Source organism: Mytilus californianus, unplaced genomic scaffold (genome assembly GCF_021869535.1).
Source record: "Mytilus californianus isolate M0D057914Y unplaced genomic scaffold, xbMytCali1.0.p SCAF_11, whole genome shotgun sequence".
Lineage (NCBI taxonomy): Eukaryota > Metazoa > Mollusca > Bivalvia > Mytilida > Mytilidae > Mytilus > Mytilus californianus.
In genome coordinates this window covers 6,130,090-6,143,376 of record NW_026262593.1, presented here as the reverse complement: position 1 = coordinate 6,143,376, position 13,287 = coordinate 6,130,090, and the positions used below count along the sequence as shown (strand labels likewise).

Below are 13,287 nucleotides of genomic sequence, written 5' to 3'. Positions count from 1 at the left end.
ATCTACAAAACACCAATAAGAGTTGATAAATATACTTTATTTCTTCAATTCATGGTTATAATATATCAGGGCTCACACTACTTCAGAATCATAGGGAGAAGTGACTTCTCTTTTTGAAACTGATAGGGAGAAGTGGTGAGATTTGAAAGAGAAGTGCTTATTCGCTCACGGCGCTACAATGTTTTATAAAGGGCCATATGTATCTTATTTTCTTTTTATATTGTTCAATTCATATAGATCTGAGTATACGATAAAGTAACAGTTCAAATTCAAAGTTGTTTAAGTTTATCACATCTAATTGCACAATTATATTAGTCCTCTTGTCAGAAACTACCTACTAAATATCTAGCACTAAAAAGATTTTTTTTTATATCAAAAAAGAAAAGAAAGTATAATATATGAATTACAATTCGATTAAAAAACTATTTTGTTTATCATGTTTATGAAATTCAGTGTTTCTCATTAAAAAGATATATAAATTTAACAAAGTTAAGCTGGGACATAATATATTTTTATTAGTGTAATAGTCCCAGAGTGAAGCAACTTTAATCAATAAATTGAAACAATGCATATACACTGAAATATATACATTAATCAAGCAGATCTAACCAAAAGTCTGTTTATGCATGTGGAATGGGTAAATCTTCTGTCCGTTGTGCCATTTGTGCGTCTGTAGTTATTAACGTAAGAAAACGGATTTCGGTCATAGCTCGTCCGTTTCGGATGAATCCTGCCTTCTATCTGTAGTTGGTACTAATATTTCAATGGCGGACGAAAAATATTTACAAAAATAAACGATGTTTGACAAGCTATTTGGAAAGGAATATGACGTTTCTAATGCAATAAATGGATTATACATTTACCGAAGGCAACTTTCATCACATTCTAATGAAGTAACAAACTTATTTTGCCGAAAATTAGAATGATTTGATGTACGCTCTCGAGTAACAAGAACCGGACGTGATAAAAAAATTGTCTTTATGAAATAACACACAACAAACTGTAAATTCAACGCTTTAACTTCTTTTCTGAAGAAAATAAATCATTTATGTCTTTTAATTTCTTTACTTATAAATGAAAAATTGATGTTTCATCGACTTGGTAAAAATTGAAAATTGCCGATGACGAAAGCAACTGAAAGCGAGTATGGTGAACAACAGGGCGACTAGATTCGCTTTTGATGGTCGGGCAAAGTGAAGTGATGGACGCGAAAGCGACTTTATCGCCCCAGTTGCTTGCAAGCGTGAGCCTTGATATATACAAGGTGTTTTTTTTTGTTGACCTTTTTCAATACCTCTGAGTCTCATAACTCATAACATTCCATATATTGATTTTGTTGTGAGTCTCACACTAAGCATGCTTTCAAACGTCGTACAGACCATCAGAAGAAACCCAAAAAGTTGAATGAACATGATGTGCAAAATGAAGATTCATTGCCAAGTGAACTTGGTCATAAAAATTGAAAATCTTTCATTCAGTCTGCTTAATATTTCGTTTTGCAGTTTTCTATTTCTTCTTTTTAAAACTGCCTATTGGTCCAGACAAAGACCTCTATCTTGTTGGAGTTGACCTAACAGAAATGAATTTCGATTACTTATAAATCGAACACAAAAAATACTGACCAAAGTTTTTAAATGATTGCCGATTGTTTATTTATTTCTATTGACAGTAATGAAAAAACCAGAGAACTACAAACAAGAGTCATTCCAGGTAAAAATATCCGAAAGCGAGAGCAGACCAGCAAGCTGGAGATTTCCGGAACTTCTTCGTTTGCACAGAAGACTCCCGCTCAAAACAGGAGGTTGGCAGGTATGTAATTCAATTTATATGGATGACCATAATTAAAAATAAGAATATTATGAGTTTCAAAGCATTTATCATAATGTAATAACCAACACAGAATAAATTGTATCATATATGTAATCACAATTTAAAGAATGCTGAGAATTCAACAGCAACAATTAAGCATTGATAATTCATTTCAGGTATTTAAGGTAAATCTGGGCTGCATTCAAAATTGTAGGCACCATATAGGGCTATTTAGATTTTAACTTCTAAACTTATAGCTAGCCGAGTGCTAAATAGATAAATAGATCAAGATGGCAAATAATATTCATTCTATCTAGAGACTTTAAAGGTAACGTCAGATAGGTTATTACTTTTGATGTCATTTTGATAAGATAGCTACGTAACATATTGTTCAACATGGAAAGGTATCTAGGAGATAGCGTCTATGCTATTAAATGTAACCAGATTTATCTTAAAACTGCAATACCAACCATTGAGCATTTCCAGTAGAAGTTAATAGATCCACCAGCATGTTTCCCAGCATCAGCGTCTTGCATTTTAGTATCTGGTAGTTTATAAGTTAGATCATCGTTGGGATTAGGGACAGCTCCACCCATCAATGATATACTAATATTCTCCTGGTTAGGATGTAGGAACGGATTCCAGGCACACCAACGTAGTGCTACAATACGAGAATTACCTCTGCTGAGGCTACTATACATCTGAAAGAGAACAATGGAGAGGTGAAGGTTAATATTTATTTTAACTGACTGTGTAAAACTTTGTTTATTTGTTAAAGTATTCAAGATCAGCTGATCTACATGTATAAGTATTATTACAATGTGGGTTTTCACAGAATTTCAATCTTACAATTTCTCGAAATTAACCTGTTGGCGAGGTTTCATTTTTGCAATCAATTTTTGATCCTAGTTCTGATCTTCAGTAAAGGTAAACTTAAGGCAATGAGAACATTTTTGCAATGTATTTTTAATTGCCAAAATAAGCGGTTGCATTTATAATGTTATTTTTTCTTTAGGAAATTTTGTTGCAGAGCTTTGATAAAAATTGAATTGGCTAACAACAATTTCAGACTTGGAGCAATTTAGATCTTGACATATTTGATTGACACCTGTTTATTGATGAAGTTTATCCTACATCACCTTTTATTCATAGCTATTGATGGAATTACCTTTCTTTCCTCCTGAGAGATAGGTTCACCAATAACATACTCCAATGTAAACACCAGTGACAACATAGGATCTTCCAATAACTCACAAATCTCTAATCTGTTCTTTAACACAAGCATTGTACCTTGACCATGTTGACTGCAAAGGAAATTATCATAATGAATAACACTACACAATTGTACACAATGATTACAGTTCATCACAATGACATTCTTCATGTGTATACACAAATAGTAGGGTGCCCAGTGTCCAAAAAGTCCTCTAGTTAACAAGTTTAAGTTAACAGATAACACACAGCTATTTTTGTTTGCAAATTATAGGAAAATCATTATATTTTACAATCATGATTGTCGTTGTAAGTTTCCATGGTCACGATTTTCTAAATTTCTGAAGAAATTAGCAATTAAAAACACAAATTAAGTCAACATTTTGGCAAAGATTAAACATGGGTTATCCCGTGACATCAATCATTTTGTTGCTTACACTATTAGGTCATTAACAAGGACAGTGGTCACTCATTACATTTCTCATTTTTGCTTGTTGTGTGGTTGATTCATTTGTTTTGAATAGCCAGCTAACTTTGTAAATTATTATTTTCTTCGGACGAATATGTTTTTGTCTGTTTTTTAATACTTTCAACTATCTATTGATAAGATATGTTTGTTATAATTGTAGTATAAGAATCAAATCGATCAGTTTCGTAACACATCCCGAATATGGCACATCAAGTCTATGTTATGGTCTTGCATGATGTTTTGGACCTAAACCCCCCTTGGTGTGAAAGACAACAAAAATGATCACTTGTATTGAATCTTATGAAAAAATTCTGAATTTGGAAATTTTAATAGGTCAAGGTCAGTGCTGTTTAACAGCTGAATGATAATTGTAAATGTACACCCTAATTAGTACAAATGTCAATCTCGAACCATATTTGGCAACATAAATATCAAATTAGTCATAACTATAGAAACTATAGTTATAATACTTTGAATTATTCAAATTTATTTTGCTATAAACGCATATATGTAAGGGCGAACAGCTGTCTAAACATGACTCTGCATTTTCCTTAAAATTTTAGCTTTGACCTTTGACCCAAATTTACGAAAATTGTGACCACTGTAGACAACGACGACATCAATATTTTGATGAGGCTTGTTCTCCTCTTTCCAATGATATCAAATACAGCCGTGCGTTATTTCGTTAACCCAAATCGATAAAATTTGTTGACTGCGCACCCTACTAAACTACAAGTATTTATTGGGAACCATCTATTTTCTGTCCTAAATTTTGTCTTCTGACATTTATAATAAGACTGCTTTTCTATTTCAAAAACATATAAACTGGGGTTGAAAGGAAATACGGAATATTTTTTTGAGGGCTATTGCATATATAACTTATCCTTTGAATGAAATTTTTGTATGTTGATAGGGATATGAGAAAACTGACATTCCGCTCTTTAGATGTCAAATATTTGATCTCTGAAATTTTTTTAAAGATGCATACATCTCTTACTGGCTGTCTTTATGTTTAAAATAAACAGATGTGGTAGGATTGCCAATATGACAACAACCCAACGTACAGAACACTTATTGATATACATGTATATATCACACCGACAAATGTGGTGTGGATTTTTTGTGAGGACATATATTTTTCAATCCTAATGGACTGTTTTATAAGTTTTAAAAACACATTTCAATGAGTTTTTTTATGCAAATGAAATTAAAACATTTATTCAAGAGAAATGATTTATTAATCTACCATACCTAACAGCCCCATTTAATGATCTGACTGAAGTTGACATGTATTTCTGACTTCTTCTCATACTAGGACTAGCCTGTGGTTTCAGTACTTTGTTCCCCTCACTCCATACATCCAAGTGATGAAGTTCTGGTTTGGACAAATAACACCAACCATTGTGTACCCCTATCTGTTAAATAATGATGTATATAATATTTTAGGTGTTATATCAAGTTTTTGAAACCAATATTTTTTTTTGTTGTGTATATTTTATGCAACTTGCAAATTTTGCAGTTTGAAAATACAGTATGTCATAAACTATACCTGCAAGGTTTAAATCTTTACAAATTAAAGCACAATTCCACAAAGTTCATGTTCTTGCCTTAACACTATTTGAAATAAATATGACTGATTTAAAGGCAAAACACAAAACTCTTCATAAAAGAATTTTTTCTTGAACAAAATGATTGTAAACTAACAGGAACAGTACATACAAGGTAACATGATATAAATAAATAAGATCAGTGTTAACAAATTTTGTATGTGCATCCTTAGTCACCAATACAAAACTGAGGTTTTTAATACTGTAAATTCAGAAAATATTGCAATGTTTTTAGTGATGCAAAAAATGCGACAGTATCAGGTTTTGCAATACTAAAAAAACTTTTATTCAAAGTTTCAGGAGTGATTTATCTTCATAAGATTTTTGCAATCATGTTAACTAGATTTAGCATTATTGTCAGTTGTCAATGGTTGCAATAATAGATGTATGCATTAATTTCTGAATTTACAGTACTTTCTTACTAAAGAATATTTGAGACATTATTATGTAAAAGTTACAGCTGTCCTTTCTAAAATAAGTTTCTGTGTAATGAATTTTCAAGCTGGTGAATTTTACTTTTTTAAATCATTCAAAGTTGATATTTGATGTTACAAATTTTAAAATGTCTTCATATGCACCATATCTCAAGGGGAATAAAAAATAAAGAAGGTATTACCAAAAGTCTCCTTTCTACAATAGAAACATTTGTTCCTGTTTGACGATTTTCTCTGTGTCTTCGATCTTCACTCAACAGGGCACATAATTCATCTTCAAACTTCTCTACAGATGGCGGGAGGTGAATGTTCAATGCTTCAATAGTAGCTATAACCTGTCTATGTAACTTGGCTTTCTTCATTCTATCTTTCCCTGTTATTATACATAGTTATAGAGATGGATTTGTTCATACTTACGAACAGAAATTGAGTACATGAATGATAGTAATGTATCTGCCCTGGAGGACAAAACTGGTTAAAATTTATTCCCTTCAAATAATCTTCTTTAAAGAAGGTTGATACAATGTTAAAAGTATCAGAATGTTCTTGATCTCAGAATTTTAATAATTATAGACATTACCATTCACTTGTTTTGATACATAAGTATTAATGGAGTAGGTTTGACAAAACCCAGATGAGGATCCCTATTCCTAAATAAAATTTAAATTAGGACTAAATAGCCATCACAACAATGTATCATAGTTAAAACATTGACTAGACAGGAAATAGGACTGTTGTTTTTCAAAATTTATGTCAGTGTTCTTTTAATGATATCAAAATTAGCATCAAATTTTTCTCTGTAAAATTCAAAGTAAATAGTCCAATTTCCATTGTTTTTAAGAACTAAAAACACATAATGCATTTGTTGACGAAAAAACCTTGAACATTTAATGTCTGTTTATTTCAATTATAGTTCAGTTAAAACTAAGTTTGTAAATGGTTAATGAAAAACGGATTAATAAGAATACTGAACAGTGACAAACTTAAGATTTTATCTTTTACTGACATTTTGTCATATCAAATTTGATCCAATATGAATTTTCAAACAAACATTTTATCAGAAATATTATGAAATATTTTTGTGACCTGAAACATAAAGAATGAATAAATTATTCTATAAACATACCTGGAGTATTACCATCCTGAAGTCCTGGTATGACATCGTTGTTACCCACAATTACATTTTCTGGCATTACAGACATGGCATATAACATGGCTTTGTGTGTGGCTATCGTACATTGTAATACACAGTCTGGTATAGGTTTCAATAAATTGTTTTCTGAAGAAAAAAAAGTCCATATTAAATCATTATTTCAGAGTGGTCACAAAGTCTTTCAAATTATTGATGTTTCCGTATGACAAAAATGCCCTTGTCTGCAAACTGAATGTTAAATGGACCATTCTACATACGAAATGTTGATCTCAAACTTAAATTAAAAAACATTCATTGATGAACTTTTTTCCATAAAACAAGATGTTTCCGTATGACACAATACACTTGTCTGCAGACTAATTGTTAAATGGACCTTTCTACAAATGTTGATCTCAAACTTAAATTTTGCATAAAGATGGTCCACTGGATCTGTAAGTCATAATAATACCCTAATGTACTAAAAACCAGCTCAAGATCTGCAGGCATACAAACACAGTATGGACAAGTACAATTTTCACAGGGAGCTCCATGGATGAAAATTGAATCATGAAGAAAGTTCTTCCAGAAAAACAATCCTGAGTGTCGAGATCGTGCTCGCAAATCAAAACTAAATGTTTTTTAATTTTAGTTCAATTATATGTTTTGGGGTTCAGTTTGACGTCTATTTTCACTGAACTAGTACACATTTTTGTTTAGGGGCCAGCTGAAGCCCGCCTCCGGGTGCAGGATTTCTCGCTGTGTTGAGACCCATTGGTGGCCTTCTTATTTACTGTCTAATCGGACAATAGCAAGTTTATTGTCCTAATACCATTACAAAAGTAAATATTACACACCAATTGATCGCTTCAAACTGACATTTATTAATAATAAGAATTCTAATTAAAAAAAACAAAGATTGTTTTCATCAAGAAGTTTCGTACCCGTTTTTGTAAAATGTTGAATAAAAATTTGTGGGGGGCAATAGTTTAAAACTGTCATGGTTTTGAAGACCTCAATCATTGTTCAGAATATCTTTCTAAAATAATTGCCACCCATCAAATTTAGATAGGAGTGCCTTCCAACCCACAATACCATAAAGTCTGGCACAGCCCTTAGTTGACGGTCCATAAAAATAGAGAGATGTGATTGGATTAAAGTTTGACAATTAATCATCTAGAACCCAAGCACACAAAGTGGTATTTTTTTCTCTCCCTATTGTAGTTTAGCTCTGTGTACTTTATCAACTTTTATGTACCATGAAGTACAGAGAACATTTTATGTAATTGATTCAGTTAATATTACCTTCTAATGGTTCCTCCATAAAATACAAAGCTCTAGGTGAACCATAATACATTTGAATCCTATAAAATAAAATATAAAATAAAATATATAATAAAAGAAATCTAAATCATTTCCCATGAGAAATATCTATGACTACATATTCCTCTCTAGATTTATTTGTTATTCTGTTTTGTTTGATTGCTGTCAAATTGACATTTACCACACTACTCCTTTTATGCATATCGATTCCAATTTTCAGTATCAGTTTTTTTTAAAATACCTGTATATTATCATAAGAGCTGATATATCAAAAAAAAAGTTATGAAATTGGATGTAATATAATGAATTGATCAGTTTTACTATTTGAGTTTTAACCTTTTGAAAGAAAATATCTAATTTTACGGCTAATTATTCTACTGTCATGGAAATTTCAAACAAAGAGAAACTGCTATGTGAAATTGATATATTGATATGCAAAATTTAAAAATTTATAGACAGTGCAAAACTGATGCTATTGCTATCAGTGATATTGGATATTACACAAATAACAAAATCAACTGCAGCTAAATATGATAGTTTATAAGACCTTGTAATACATGTAGCAATGAATATAAAATGTTTGAAAGAAATAGTATTCTTATGTTCTTTACAAACATTTATTTTTTCACTTTGCATGGAATTTGGTGTTTAGGGCATAACTCCTACAAAGTTCCAGCATGCCTTTGTCTCGCTTCTGGGAAACATTTTGACAACAAAATAAAGCTTCTAAAACCAGCTTATGCAAAATTTTCTCATATGCTACTTTTCTGACTACATGACATCACAGTAAAAGTCTGTTTCTATCTAATATTAAAGTTACTAAAGGTTTTATTCATTAGTTTTAAAACTACCTAAAGAAATGAAATTACTTCTTTTTTTTCAATGAATTTTCAGGAACAAATAAGTCCAATATTGTGCTTTCTTCTTAAAAAACCCGATTACAAAACCAATTACATTTAAATGTAGATATTCTCACAGGATTCAATTGTAATGGAAATCACTCTGTAGTTAATAAATAAAACACAATTTTAACAGTTCATATCAGTAATCTATAACTTCCATCTCTCTGATTAAACATTTATCATTAGTTGTCCTTTGAGACAGAAAAGTACAAATCATAATCAAAATTCTCTTTTAAATCACAAGTAAATCTAAATCAATATTTTTGATAATTAAAATTTTTTTTTCTTCATAACTTTTAGTGATTGGAAATTTGTTTATCAAGCTTCCAACATTTTGCTATAACTGAATAATAAATCGGAAACAATATTTCAAATAAGATATCAAAAATAGATGCATACAACGGAATGAATTTAAGCACCTGAAGTCAATTTCATGCACTGTAATATGCCAGCGATAGCTATAACATCCAGATTTTCAAGTTGGCTATACTAAACACTGTAGTCAGTAAATAATTCTAGAAAGAATGGAAATGTACACAGAACAACCTGTAAAACTCAATATTAATACTGGCATATATTGTCATATACATTATACTAATCCACTGACATCTTAAAAACTAGTTTTTACTGTGCTACATTGTCAGGTTACTGTCTTGCCAAGGAACATAGTAAGAGGTTGTATCGTCAATATTACTGTGGATTCATTTTAATTCATGGGATATTTATTTTCAAGGATTTCATGGTTATATGTGAATCACAATATAAATGTTCAACTAAGTGTACATTTTCTATTGGCTTGTATGCGGACTGGCAAAACCAAGAAATCCAATATCCATGAAAATACATTTTTTTCTCAATCCACGAAAATTAGTACCCACGAAAATAAATGAATCCAGAGTTTATTTTTGTCATTTATAATATTAATGTTTTTTATCATTCATTCACACTTTAAAAAGTTCTAATATCTTACTTTTGAACAGGAACTGTACTGGATCTGGAAGAATCTGGTAGCTCTTCATCTGTTTTGAATATCCTAACAATAGTCCAACCACAGGGGTTGTACTTCATGTTGCCATTCTGGTCCATCATTAATGAGATGACCTCTACAATTGCCATGACACCTATACTGTTGATGGAGGTGTGGAAGTATACATTCTGTTCATACAAAATACATAATTCAAAACTTATTTCAAAACAAATTTAATTCAAAACATATTTCATAATTTGTTTCAAAACGCATAAATAAATCACACACAAATTGCATATTTAATTCAAACATGATGTAAATTTTATTTGTTTGTTTTTTGTTTGTAAATCTCCAGCTCAGTTGACTCCAATTTCAGTGAGGTCTAAAAGTCCAAACTAATATAAATAAGAAGATGTGGTATGAGTGCCAATGAGACAACTCTCCATCCAAGTCACAATGTATAAAAAGTAAACAATTATAGGTCAAAGTACGGCTGTACATACCTGATTATACTTTAACTTGGGTTTGTTTTCACCTCCTCCCTGAGCCGTGTGGAGCGGACCCAGCCACTGTCGTCCAAGAAAATTCTTATAGGTGGCATCATAAAGACTAACTCTAACTTGGTATTCAGGCTGTTTTCCTACATCAAGCTGTAAATACATATAAGATGTAGATGTCAATCAAAGCTGACATAGTACTAGTTTTACAGTCATCAAATATAATTTTTTAGAATAGGTATACTGAAAGTTAAACAAAAACATCAGATGATGAACTTTATCTGATGATCTGTCTACTGGAAATCTTTTCTCTCAAATTTCTATTTTGTTCATCTTATCTACAAAATGTATGATATACAGCACTTGTTAACCACCTTTCAAAGGATATTTATACAAGACTTTAAAATAAAGCATAACCCAAGGAGTACATGGTAATTAAATAATAAAGAGATGTGGTAAGATTTCCAATTGTCTGAGACAACTATCTACCAAAGACCAAAAGACAAGGACATTGTTATCATCAATATAAAATCTTTATGTTGATACAGTTTTATTATCCACTAATTCATAACAAGTCTATATAGTGACTGAAGTTTACATATCAGATATATGGTTATATGAAATATTCTCTAATTTATCTGATATTACAAATATTCAATGATATCTTATATTCAGGTATTGCAACCAAGAGTGTTGGACAGAATAGCTCTCGTGTTGCTTCAGCTATAAGGTAAAACAGATGACTGCTGACCAATGTAACTTGTTGCTTCAGCTATAAGGTAAAACAGATGACTGCTGACCAATGTAACTTGTTGCTTCAGCTATAAGGTAAAACAGATGACTGCTGACCAATGTAACTTGTTGCTTCAGCTATAAGGTAAAACAGATGACTGCTGACCAATGTAACTTGTTGCTTCAGCTATAAGGTAAAACAGATGACTGCTGACCAATGTAACTTGTTGCTTCAGCTATAAGGTAAAACAGATGACTGCTGACCAATGTAACTTGTTGCTTCAGCTATAAGGTAAAACAGATGACTGCTGACCAATGTAACTTGTTGCTTCAGCTATAAGGTAAAACAGATGACTGCTGACCAATGTAACTTGTTGCTTCAGCTATAAGGTAAAACAGATGACTGCTGACCAATGTAACTTGTTGCTTCAGCTATAAGGTAAAACAGATGACTGCTGACCAATGTAACTTGTTGCTTCAGCTATAAGGTAAAACAGATGACTGCTGACCAATGTAACTTGTTGCTTCAGCTATAAGGTAAAACAGATGACTGCTGACCAATGTAACTTGTTGCTTCAGCTATAAGGTAAAACAGATGACTGCTGACCAATGTAACTTGTTGCTTCAGCTATAAGGTAAAACAGATGACTGCTGACCAATGTAACTTGTTGCTTCAGCTATAAGGTAAAACAGATGACTGCTGACCAATGTAACTTGTTGCTTCAGCTATAAGGTAAAACAGATGACTGCTGACCAATGTAACTTGTTGCTTCAGCTATAAGGTAAAACAGATGACTGCTGACCAATGTAACTTGTTGCTTCAGCTATAAGGTAAAACAGATGACTGCTGACCAATGTAACTTGTTGCTTCAGCTATAAGGTAAAACAGATGACTGCTGACCAATGTAACTTGTTGCTTCAGCTATAAGGTAAAACAGATGACTGCTGACCAATGTAACTTGTTGCTTCAGCTATAAGGTAAAACAGATGACTGCTGACCAATGTAACTTCCTATGATTATATATATCTGAGCTATTCCTAACTAGATTACCCATACATCAAGGTCTTTAACTGTTAATGAGATACAAGAGACACTAAACAAAATCCTGTTTAATGTAAGATTCTAATATGACGTTACTATTTTGCTTTGTAAACAAAGCCGTGTTCTAAGTAGCACAAAATATGTTTGACACATGCACACAAACTAACTGTTTACAATCTCGTTATTTTCATCTTTATCCTAATAAAATCTATGTATTTTAGTTGCTTGAATAACATTTTATTTTTTATTTACCTTGCTATTAGTTTTTAAACTTATTAAATAGGAAAATGTAATGTACATACTTGATGGGGAGGAAACAGGAACAGCCATACTTTTTTAAGACATTTTCGTATGCTTCGACATATGAAAATACCATATCTGTCCTATTAGAATCGGAATAATTCCTTCATATCATGCTCTATGCTCATTTTAACATGGGTAGGTATCATATTTGACCATATTTTACACCTTGATACACAATGTAATGCTTGGTGTTAACTATTGACAAATATAATGCCTACCTATGTTTAAATGAGCAGAGAGCATGACATGAAGGAATTGATATTTTCTGTTAAAACTTTGATAAATGAACAGATTATGGTCTCATTACTGACAAAACTCATAAATCAAGGTATAATTTTCACAATAGTCATAAGGTTGAAATCAAGTCTTGAAATGTATTTTCTTATCATTTACAATATTTGACATGAATGATATGTTCAATTTCATGTTTTACTACTTTACAACAAGCATGATTAACTAGAGGCTTTAAAGAGCCTGTCAACAATAGACACTCCAACATTGTGGACTAGAATATAATTCATGACTACAATCTCTTTTTTCCTTTTTGTAGTTCAGACTAACAATAACTTCAATAATGAGTGGGCTCATGATTTTGGCTGTATTGACTTATTTGTAGATTTGGTTTTGCTGATCATTTTGTGATTAAAAGTTTCTGTCTATCTATTATATGTTTCAAGATAATAGGCGGGAAAAAAAGGACACAATTCGTCATTTGACGGCAATAACTCCTATAAGAAGTTGCCTGACAGTTTTGATGTAGATGGACAAAAGGTACATTTAGATTTCAACATTCTGAACATTTCTAACCCTGTCAGATTTTCTCTATATCGTCGGTTTTTAAAATAAAAGACAAAACTCCCA

The 13,287-nt window shown here is 31.5% G+C and overlaps 1 protein-coding gene across 7 annotated transcripts in view; it reads right to left on the bottom strand.

Annotated features, from left to right (window-relative positions):
• The window catches only part of LOC127719445 (nephrocystin-4-like), a 52,622-nt gene that overhangs the window by 24,752 nt on the left and 14,583 nt on the right, over nt 1–13,287 (bottom strand). For all 7 annotated transcript variants that reach the window (XM_052225542.1, XM_052225548.1, XM_052225541.1 and 4 more), the window contains exons 2-9: nt 10,356–10,502; nt 9,856–10,040; nt 7,966–8,024; nt 6,658–6,810; nt 5,714–5,904; nt 4,742–4,905; nt 2,978–3,113; nt 2,280–2,510 (exon numbers count right to left, since the gene is read on the bottom strand). In XM_052225542.1, coding sequence (XP_052081502.1) covers nt 2,280–2,510; nt 2,978–3,113; nt 4,742–4,905; nt 5,714–5,904; nt 6,658–6,810; nt 7,966–8,024; nt 9,856–10,040; nt 10,356–10,502 — 1,266 coding nt within the window. The remainder of the gene's footprint in view (nt 1–2,279; nt 2,511–2,977; nt 3,114–4,741; nt 4,906–5,713; nt 5,905–6,657; nt 6,811–7,965; nt 8,025–9,855; nt 10,041–10,355; nt 10,503–13,287) is intronic.